Source organism: Galeopterus variegatus, unplaced genomic scaffold, assembly GCF_000696425.1.
Source record: "Galeopterus variegatus unplaced genomic scaffold, G_variegatus-3.0.2 Scaffold7753, whole genome shotgun sequence".
Taxonomy (NCBI): Eukaryota; Metazoa; Chordata; class Mammalia; order Dermoptera; family Cynocephalidae; genus Galeopterus; species Galeopterus variegatus.
The window spans coordinates 34,848-45,505 of record NW_007733864.1 but is presented as its reverse complement, the minus strand read 5'-3'; the positions used below and the strand labels follow the sequence as shown (position 1 = coordinate 45,505).

The 10,658-nt window shown below is 43.0% G+C and overlaps 1 protein-coding gene across 1 annotated transcript; it reads right to left on the bottom strand.

Moving 5' to 3' along the window:
* Nucleotides 1–613: 613 nt before the first annotated feature.
* LOC103607830 (heat shock factor-binding protein 1-like) lies at nt 614–1,104 on the bottom strand. The gene is given in 2 exon segments (XM_008592297.1): nt 614–935; nt 938–1,104. Coding segments are annotated over 2 exon segments (225 nt in total). The 5' UTR covers nt 1,080–1,104; the 3' UTR covers nt 614–852.
* Between the last annotated feature and the right edge of the window lie 9,554 nt (nt 1,105–10,658).

Sequence of the window (10,658 nt, the reverse complement as noted above, 5' to 3'; positions counted from 1 at the left end):
CCCAAAAGATAGACAAGCCTACAATTTGAGGGTTCTTCCCACCTTGAGTTTCTGGAGCAATGAAGTTTTGGTTATGTGCTTGTTTCCAGCCTGCCTTGATACTGTTACCAATAAGATTCCTGCTATAATGCAGCCTTTGCCCCTCATCTGACCAGGAGACCGGCCCTCTGGACTGCATCTTCTCCCCCAGACCAAAGGCACATTTACCATCTGGAGATGTTCCCAGTTGAGGAGTCTCTACTCCAATATCAATAATGCCACCAGGAATTCCTGGCCAGAATATGACTAAAGTTCATAGGGATGAATCTCATTGATATAGTCATATCTGCCATCAGAGAAGAGATGGCATCCAGAGGAGAGGACTAGATCTCTAGGCTCTCAGTCAACAAGCACCCTCAAACAGCAACCAGAACCTCCAGGTCTACCCATGCTTAAGCAGTCATCCCCTCTCCATGTTCGACAGAGAAGCAAGACTGTTCAGGGGAAAGAATTGGTGATATAGGAATAAAAACAATGGATTCTTATCTCAAAATAGTGTCTCATTCATATCCTCTGTTATGAATATATCTTCTGTTGTCTCTTTCATATCATCTACATTCTTTTTTTTTTTTTTCAGGAACCACCAAAGTTTTAGTGTTTAATAATTAATAACATAACTGACCAAGGGCCAAGGTGTTAAAGAAACTGGGAGGAAACTCACTCTATAAACTAACTATATAGTAGGTGATAAGAATGCACACTTCATAATATAAAACCTGTCTACATATAATAGGTAGGCGCAAAAAGCCATTTGGTCTTCTCTTGGCTTGGAAAAATGGTGTTCCAGATTTCAGTGTAAATTATTAGCAACCTTCAACTCTTTGGTGTGCCAGGTATCTTGTTTTCACGTTCCAGTTCTTCCACCTCAGCCTGTGTCATGGGGTCCGTGATGTTTTCTCCAGCTCATCAATGAGACTACTCATATCAATCCTTCCAATGATCTGGTCAGACATGGTCTGAAATTTATCTTGCATCTGTTGCAGGAGTGTCTCCACCACTGAGGTGAGATCCCAGACGGTCTTAGGGTCAGTCTCAGCCATCTCCCTGGTTCCCAGCTTGGCGGTGATGTCTTTCTTGATGAATGTGTCACATCTGTGTTCATTTTCTTTTCTACATAACAGGAGAGTCTTGTACCCAAGAGGGAGATGAAGATGGAGACGGTGGAGCTGAGAGGTTGAAGTAGAAGGAATCACTTCAATCCAGTCTTTAAATGCTACCTAAGAAACAAAACAACGGGATTCTCTTTAGACTTTAGGTATATGAGATACAATAACTGATCACTTATGGAGGCTGAAACCTCTCCTGGTAATTGGTTGTCAAGGTAGGAATGACATGAAAGCTTGTAGTAATAAAGAAAGAGTGTTTTAAAATCAGAAGACCAAGGTTTGAGTTCCAGTTCCTTCAATTACTTGCTGGAAAAGGATCTTAAACTGTATGGTACTCAGTGTCCTCATTTAAAATAGGATCATAATATGTGACTCATAGGAATATTGTTAAGATTAAATGAGCCACTGAGTGACAAGTACCTGGAATACAATAGACACTCAATAAATGGAAATCAATTATTGAATGACTTTTCAGTTTTCTGCAGGGTTTTCAATCTCTCCAAATTGAGTCAGCATGTTTTGCTGCAGTGACTTTCAAATCACTTTAGGGAACAAAATCTTTTTTTCAAAATAAATTAAATATATAAAATTGGAACTTTGGTGGTCCCATCATCCTTTTCCCTCCTGAAGGGTCCCTTGAGACACTGTCCCTGCACCCTTAGAAAAGTGGTAGGGGATGAGCTGGTTTCATGGGAACTGGAAGACCTGGATTCTGATACACATAATGCCACTAACTCCCTCATCCAAGGAGAAACCTTGGATAAGCCACTTTCCTTCCCTGAGTCTCAGCTTTCTTATTGTTAAAATGAAGGGTTTGGGTATGAGATCACTAATGATGCTCTGACTTCTAGAACTCAAGGAAGACTCATTACTGGATCTGATCATTGATTTTTCTTTTACCCATGACTACCACAAACTATTATGATAAATAAACATTTATTGGTACTCTATGAGATAGCTACATTCTTATCACTAGGGTAAGCCTACTACTATTAAATGAAGCAATATTATCACGTTTCCTTGCTCCACACCTGAGCATGTGCCAGAATGTAACATGCAACTATCATACAAGCTGAGGATTCTGGGAATGAGGCTGTGGCTTTGATGGCAGGGGAGGGGAGGGAAAGAAGCAAAAAGTGACATATCTACCTTAGTCCAATTCTCTTTATGCTCCAAAATGGGAAGTCAGGAGCTGGATTTCCATCGGATTTTAAAGACCACACCATTTCTCTTCAAAAAAGAATATATTTAAGCTCAGGACTACCTATCATAAAAGAAGATGAACACTTTCCCATTACTTAGAAGCTTTAGTTAGTGTCCAGAGGGTGTATTACTTAAATGGCAAGTTTTCCTCTGTCTAGTGAAAGACAGAAACTTAAACAGAAGTATGAGGAAGAAAATTCTTGAGGGGGACAGGCAGGGAAAGAGGGTAGTGGAAGGGCCTGGCTCAGGCAGGACTCAAGGAGTCCAAGGAATCAAGTGTAGGTTTGGACAAGATAACAACCAGAATAAAGCCAAATATCTGCTATTCCAGCAAAAGCTATCTGGCAGGATCTGCAGGCAAGGCAGAATGAGCTTAGTGAGAGATTGAAAGTAAAGCTGTAGTTATAAAAATACAGACAAGGGAGTTTGGTCGCATGGTGTACAAAAGTCCTGAACTACTTCCAGCTCCTACATTAACATACAAAAATTTTGTACCTCTCAGAAATGATAGTAGAATCAAGTGAAAAAAACATTTTAGAGCCTTTGAAAACAATTAAATGCCTTTCAAGTATCAGATGCTACTTACTAAGGTATCAGAGAATCAAGGTTTGCAGTCAGCACCAAGGACAGCTGCCAGCTGAGCTAAATGCTTTTCAGGTCTTCTCTGAGCTGTTAGGGTCTTCCAGGATGGGCCTTATCCCTAAAATGACTCTTAGGATTTAAAAGACCATAATTTGTCAGGACAGGCCCACACTGCCTGTAAAGGATACCCAACACATAGGTCATGTGGCAGTGCAATGTTTTTCTAGTAAATGAGCAGGTCAGCTGGGAGAATACATAGTGAATTGCATGAAGTTAATTTCTCAGTGTCCTCTTGGAGCTGAGGAAGGACCTTGAAACACATCAGCAGAAGATAATCTAGAATAGGGGGTCAGAAAAATTTTCATGCAAAGGGCCAGATAGAAAATATTTTGGACTTTTCAGGCCATAGCATTTCTGTTGCAATTACTCAACTATGTCATATAACACAAAAGCATCCACAGTCAATTTGTAAAAAAAAAAAAAATGGATGTGGCTGTGCTCCAATTAAATTTTATTTACAAAAACAGATGGTGGGATAGATTCAATCCACAGGCTCTAGTTTTACCCACCTCTGATGTAGAGGGTCAGTTGTAGATCGTTTTAGGCAGGACTAGGTAATGCTTTACTTTATACATCCAATACATGACCCAATTAGGTAATATAATAAGGGATACTTAAGAAGTGCAAACCACTCTTTTACTATCTTGAATCTCAACTCAGCCTTTATTCTGGATATCTATTTGAGAGATCTCAGGTAGTCCCAGCAAACAGGTGGTGAATGTGTAAAGATTAAGAAAAGGCCCCCCAAAATGTTAATCAATCATAAAAGGTTAATGGAGAAGAGAACCATGAACATGTGATGTTTTAGAGTTGACCTTACAAAAAACATACTGCTTCAACTAGTAAAAGCATTTCCATAATAATTAATAAGAGTGGACTGCTGAGAACTAAATGAGAATGGAAAACCATCACTGCAGCAGAGGCAACTTAAATCAGACACAAGAAGGGGAAGCTCCATGTCAATTAGGCATCTACTTCATACTAGGACCGGCTCTGGGAGATTCGCCTGTTCTTATATTTAATCACCACCACTTCCCTCCAGTTGACTATTACCTCTTTTCAAACATGAGGGAACTGAGGAGTGGAGAGATTAAGTGGCTTGCCCAAGGACATGTAGTTAATGACTGCAAAAACCAAGATGAAAAGGAAAACAGTTTAACATCAGAGCCCATGCTCCTCCCACCCCACTCTCCAACTACCTTCAGATTTAAAGGCTGAGTCACTTCAGGAGGCAAGTCCAGAGAGCTTGTGGCTCCTCTGTCCTCCATCATACCCCCATTTCAACTGGGGCCACTCTGGTCAGTCTCCAGTTCTCTATAGAGCCTTTTCCATGCAGCTCCCCAGATTGGGAACCCCTGGGAACCACTCTCCTGCACTGAAGACCCCCTCCCTTCCTTACATGCAGGGGGCCCCATGACCTTCATGAAGTGCCCTGCACAAGGCGAGGCTTGGCAAAAGTGGGACCTCGAGGGGAGTGAGCTTAGAGCAGGTGAGAATGAGGATGCAGGGGGCTTCCAGAGTTATTCCCCCACTGTCCTCACAGTTCAAAGAGGGCCTGAGTGGCAGCTGCAAACTGCATGTGAAATCTTTCTCTCTGTGCTGTCAAGGCAGGGGGCAGAGGGGTGTTTTAAAGTAAAGCTGTAATATACCTGCAATAAAAGTTTACCAGCTTTTATATAGATTCCCAACAATGAGGGGAGACATTTCAACAGCTTGGATAGTGTGGTGAAAGGAAAAGCAATTTCTGGCATCACCTCTATAAGGTGAGAATTTGCCTCCCTCACATGGTTCATAACTGGAACTTTTTTCTATTTAAAGGGGACTGCATCAAGGTATGTGTCCCTTTAATTCTTTTTCTTTTATATATATATAAAAATAATATATACATTTATTTGTACAATTTGTGGGGTTGTTTGAAACAACACATTGTTTCAATACATCCAGATACTACACAATGATTCACTAGGGTAGATGGCATAGTTTTGTACCCATTAGTGCACCAGTTTTCCTACCTCCTCCCTCTGATAACCATTATTCTACTTTCTACTTCTATGAGAACCCCTTTTATATTTTTTAGATTCCACATATGAGTGATATCACACAGTATTTGTCTTTTTCTGCCTGACTTAATTCACTTAACATGATGGTTTCCAGTTCCATCCGTGTTGCTGCAAATGATAAGATATCATTTTTGGGTTTTGTTTTTTAGTATCTGAGTAGTATTCCACTGTATATATACACTACAGTTTTTTTAATCCATTCATCTATCGATGGACATTTAGGTTGATTCCATCTCTTGATTATTGTGAATAGTGCTGTGATGAACATAGGAGTACAGGTGTCTTTTTGATATAATGATTTCATTTCCTTTGGGTTTATACCCAGTAGTGGGATACCTGGGTTGTAGGGTAGATCTATTTTTAGTTCTCTGAGGAAACTTCATACTGTTTTCCACAGTGGCTGTACCAATTTATATTCCCAACAACAAGGTAGGAGAGTTCCTTTTTCTCCACATCCTTGCCAGTATTTGTTATTTTTTGTCTTGTTGAAAGTAGCCATTCTGGGCCGGCCCCGTGGCTCACTTGGGAGAGTGCGGCGCTGATAGCGCTGAGGCCACAGGTTCAGATCCTATATAGGGATGGCTGGTGCGCTCACTGGCTGAGCGTGGTGCAGGCCACACTGTGCGAAGGGTTGTGATCCCCTTACCGGTCAAAAAAGGGAAAAAAAAAAAAGAAAGAAAGCAGCCATTCTAACTGGAGTGAGATGATATCTCATTGTGGTTTTAATTTGCATTTCCCTGATGATTATTGATGTTGAGTATTTTTTTCATGTGCCTGTTGGCCATTTGTATGTCTTCTTTTGAGAAATGTCTGTTCAGGTCCTTTATCCAATTTTAAATTGGGTTATTGGGAGGTTTTTTTCTGTTGAGTTAAATTCCTTACGGATACTGCAGATCAGCTCTTCGTCTGGTGTGTGGTTGGCAAACACTCTCTTTCATTCTGCAGGTTGTCTCTTTACTTTGTTGACAGTGTCCCTTGCTGTGCAAAAACATACAATGAGAAAAGGACAGCCTCTTCAACAAACAGTGCTGGGAAAACTGGTTATCCACATGCAGAAGATTGAAACTAGACCACTACCTCTCACCATACAGAAAAATCAACTCAAAATGGATCAAAAACCTAAATTTAAGACTGGAAACTATTCAGAGAAAACAGGGGAAACACTACATGAAACAGGAGCTCACAGCACTTTTTTGGACAAGACTACAAAGGCACAGGCAACTAAAGCAGAAATACATAAGTGGGACCCTTTCACTCTTTATCAGGGTTTGTAATGATTCCTGAAGTCTTCTAAATGTTGAGTTTAGAAAGTTTAACTTTTCATTGAGGTGTGTGGCGAATCTTTATCCCACCAAACCTTGGAAGAGTCAGGAGTTAAAGTGCAGAGAGGTAAGGAGGCAAGGAATTGTGGAGTGCTGTAGTACGGAGCAGGGGACAGGAGGAGGAAGGGCTGGTGTGTCCTCAAGCTGTAGACCTCGGGAAATAAGTCAAGGCTGGATCCAAGTGCTGCTGCCATAGACAAGGACTTTAAGAGGCTATGTCCCTATGAGGTCAGAAACTTAAGACAACATGTGGAGAAGAATCTGCCAGGGTGACGAGGAAGGGGATACAATTTGGGAGCAAGACAGAGTCATTGGCCACCTGGAAGCAGAGGGAATGCCTTCAGTGATACTAGTGAGGGGACAGAAGAGGGTGGAGGCCAAGGTAAGGGGACAGCATGAGGGAAGCCAGGACAGAGGTGGATGAAGCCACTGTGGGACAGGAAAGAGAGAAGCCTGCTCTCCCACACCACCCAGAGAGTGAGGACTCCTTCTCCTACACAGATGGCAGCCTGTGCTGAGATGTCCTTGTGATTGCAAGCAGACCTGTGGGGCCCCATGGTATTCAAGTCTAATGGGCACCATGTCAAAGCTCATTAACAGAGACATGCCTGATTTTAAACTTGTGATCATTTGGACACAGACAAGACTCGAGTTGACATATGAGCTTTCAGTGAAAATAGATTTTGTTACGCAAATCAAGAGTGTGAACGAGTTAGGGGCATGAGGGATAATTAAACTACTTGGGGAAAACCAACTGATTTCAAGAACTTTGAATGACATTAGCTCCTCTCTCTTTGCCTCCAAACAGTGTCACTTACAAATGATTGCTGTCTAACCTTGGAGTATGTCCATCAGACCCTGTGCCTCACAGCACTTCATTAGTCACTAATTGGTGTTGCTGCACATGCCTAAAATGTCAATAGTAACTCTCCCCTTCTCTCAAGGTCCAGCTCAAATTACCCTTCCTCCATAGGGCCTTCTGGGACTTCTCAGCCCACACAACTCTTCCTAAAGCATCTAGTGTGTAGGCCACCTGTGTGCCACTTATGGGTTACCTTGAACTATGAGTCCTCCTGACTCAAGCCCAAGTCTTACAGCCCTAACTGGCCTGGAAGTACTTGGAGACCATAAGTGAGCTTTATTTATGACAATTTACACCCATTAGGTCACAAAGAACTCTGTGTTGGCTAGTTGAAAAAGACCTGTGATTTTCTAGTAAAATCTTTATATACAGATACTATGAAATATTACGAAACAATTAAAAAGAATAAGTTGGAGTTATATGTATTGACTGCCCTAAAAATATACCCATTTCACTTTTAGTGAAAAACAAAATTGATTGTAGTGTTATGCACATTTTAGGATTACATTTTTGAAGAAAAAATACTTTCTGAATATAAACATTTAAATATGTTTGAATGGGCCGGCCTGGTGGCGCACTGGAGAGTGCGCCGCTTGGGAGCGCGGCGGCGCTCCCGCCGAGGGTTCGGATCCCATGTGGAGACCGGTTCCCGCTCACTGGCTAAGCGTGGTGCGGGCGCAACACCGAGGGTTGCGATCCCATTGCCGGTCCCCAGTACGGGCTCGACACCGCGGGTCGCGATCCCATTACCGGTCAGTAAAAAAAAAGACAAAAAGGGAAAAAATAAATAAATAAATATGTTTGAATGAGCATAGAGAAAAGTAAGGAAGGATATATGCCAAACTGTTAATGCTTATTTTCTTGGATTGGGGGAATGGGATTAGAGACGGAGGAAGGAGCTATCTTTTCCTTTGTACATCTCCTCATTGTTTGGCTTGCTGAATGAGTGTGCATTGTTTGTACTTTGAGGGGAAGTCAGCAAGCATTGCAAATAGTGCAAGGTCAAGCTCTGTCAACATCTGCAGTAACCGAGATAGCATCGCCTCTTCCCCATAAGGTTGAAGGCCAAGCTGGAGCAGGACAGGGTGCTTTGTAGATTACCTGTTCCTCGTGCCACCCCAGTGGCATCCATACACAGTCTTCCTGAGGAACTTTGTAAGGTGTCTTTATAATTTCCATGCTCCCATACATTCCCATCTTCCAGATTCCAGTCCCATCACTTGCTTTTCCTTGAAGTAGCCATGAGTGGGTCTCTGTTTCTTACATGCCAGAGAGTTCTGTCTGAAACAAGGAGATAGCACTAGAGAGCTGGATATTGCCTGTTTTTCTTTTCATAGCCACCTTTCTCCCTCCTCCAGCCTGCTTGGTAGCCCCCGTGGGCTGGCATCCACAGACTGCACCAATAAGACTCCCATACTGGGTTTGGTTCAGCCAACAGGAGGATCCAACAGATCGGAGGGTGGGAAGAGAGAGAGGTCAGGGTCTTCATTGCCCCCAGCTCTCTCCCAGCCCAGCCACCGGTTGGCAATAGCTGTGTTCCTCTACTGAAAACCACAGCTGCTATTGGGCAGCCTTATCTGAGCTACAGCTTTCACAGGGTGTGGTTAGTGCTTCATGTCTTGGGTGAAGGGCGGGTGAAGTCAGTTTCTTTCTGTTACTAATCCCAAGGTGCTTCACCATCCATTGCTGGTTCCCTTAAACTTCCCTACACCCTTGTAAACTGTCCCCTTATTAAACTCTCTTAAATCTCCCCCACTCCCTTGAGTATGCCATCTGTTTTTTGCTGCCCCTTAAGGGTCCTGGGGCACTCAAATGGAGGGGAAGGGCCGTCTTCAAATGCTGCCTCTGCTATGAGAAGCCTCTCCACACAGAGCCGTGCACACACTGGAAATACCTCTCTCTGGCAAGATTTCCAGCCTTAACCCAAGGAGGGGCTAGCACAGTGATGCTTCTTGTTTCTTCACCCACTAGCCACTAAGAGATGGTAAATAAGCCCAGCTTACCCTCTTGCAGTCCATTTGAGCAAAGGAGTCAAGGTGAGCTAAGGAGATGGAAATCTCCATGCCCTTTTGCCCCTTGTCAGGCTAGAAACAACCAGCGTGGTGCTGTGAAGCCTGCCACTGTAGCCAAATGTCTCCCACAGCAAAGTTATGCTCCTGTGCTTCTCACCCAGCAGGCGTCAATCAGGCAAGGAACAGAAAAAACAGATGCAAACAAGCCAGCTAAAAATATACCTGTTGTAGACTTTGTTACTGTGCAGGAACATTCTCAGTCCCCAGGGCAATCATGGGACCTCGAGATCTCAAGGGGCAGAAGAGGAATGGCAACTAAAGTAAGATCCAGTATGAAAACAACAGCAATAATGACAAAATATACATTATACATCCAATGTAAAAACAAAAATAAAAACAACAAACAACTGCTCATGCTCACATCCTGCAGGAAATGACAATTATTAATCAAACTGAGCAAAAATGAACTGTGGCCTCAGAATTGGCTTTCTTGCATGTCGAGAGCCATAATTAAATCTCTGTGTGCTATTGACTTCATGAACTCTGGTGATGTGTGAAAGGGGGCCCATCTCAGCCCTCTCCTAGATGCAGCAGGAGGCTCTGACCAAGTGGGGCCTGAAGAACAAATGTAAGTGATAGCTGACAAGCAAATCAACTGCCACCCCACCACACTCCTGACAGCAGACAGTGAAGTGTGCTCTAGACCCTGGTTTAGAACAGCCCAGAGGACAATGGACAGGTTTTCACATCCATGAAGGCAGATGTGTTACCTTCATATTAGTGAGAACACTGGCTGCATGTTGTAGAAGTCCAGATTAAACTGGTTTAAGCAGAAAAGGGTACTGATATGGTTTGAATATGTTCCCAACATCTCATGTGTCGGGAACTTAATCCCCAAAGCAACACTACTGGGAGGCTGGTCCTTTAAGAGATGATAAGGTCACGAGGGCTCTGCCCTCATGAATGGATTAATGCCATTATCACAGGAGTGGGTTCCTGATAAAAGGGATGAAGTGCAGCCCCTATGCCCCTCTCTGTCTCCCAAACTTGCTTCCGCCTTCTGCCTTCTGACTTCTGCCATGGGATGGACCTCAGATGTCGGTGCCATGTTCTTGGACTTCCCAGTCTCCAGAACTTTGAGCCAAATAAACTTCTGTTCTTTATAAATTACCCACTCTGTGGTATTCTGATATAGCAGCAGAAAACAAACTAAGACAGGGAATGATTTGTTCATTCAACTGAAAATTCCAGGAGTAGTTCAGATATGGCTGGATGTAGGTGCTCAATGATATCACCAGGAATCTCTAGCTCTCTGCCTCTCAGATCTGCTTTCCTTGGTGGTGGCTTGATTTTTTACCATTTATGGGTGGCCCCCAGCAGTTCCAGGCTGACACCTACTATTAAGCAACCAC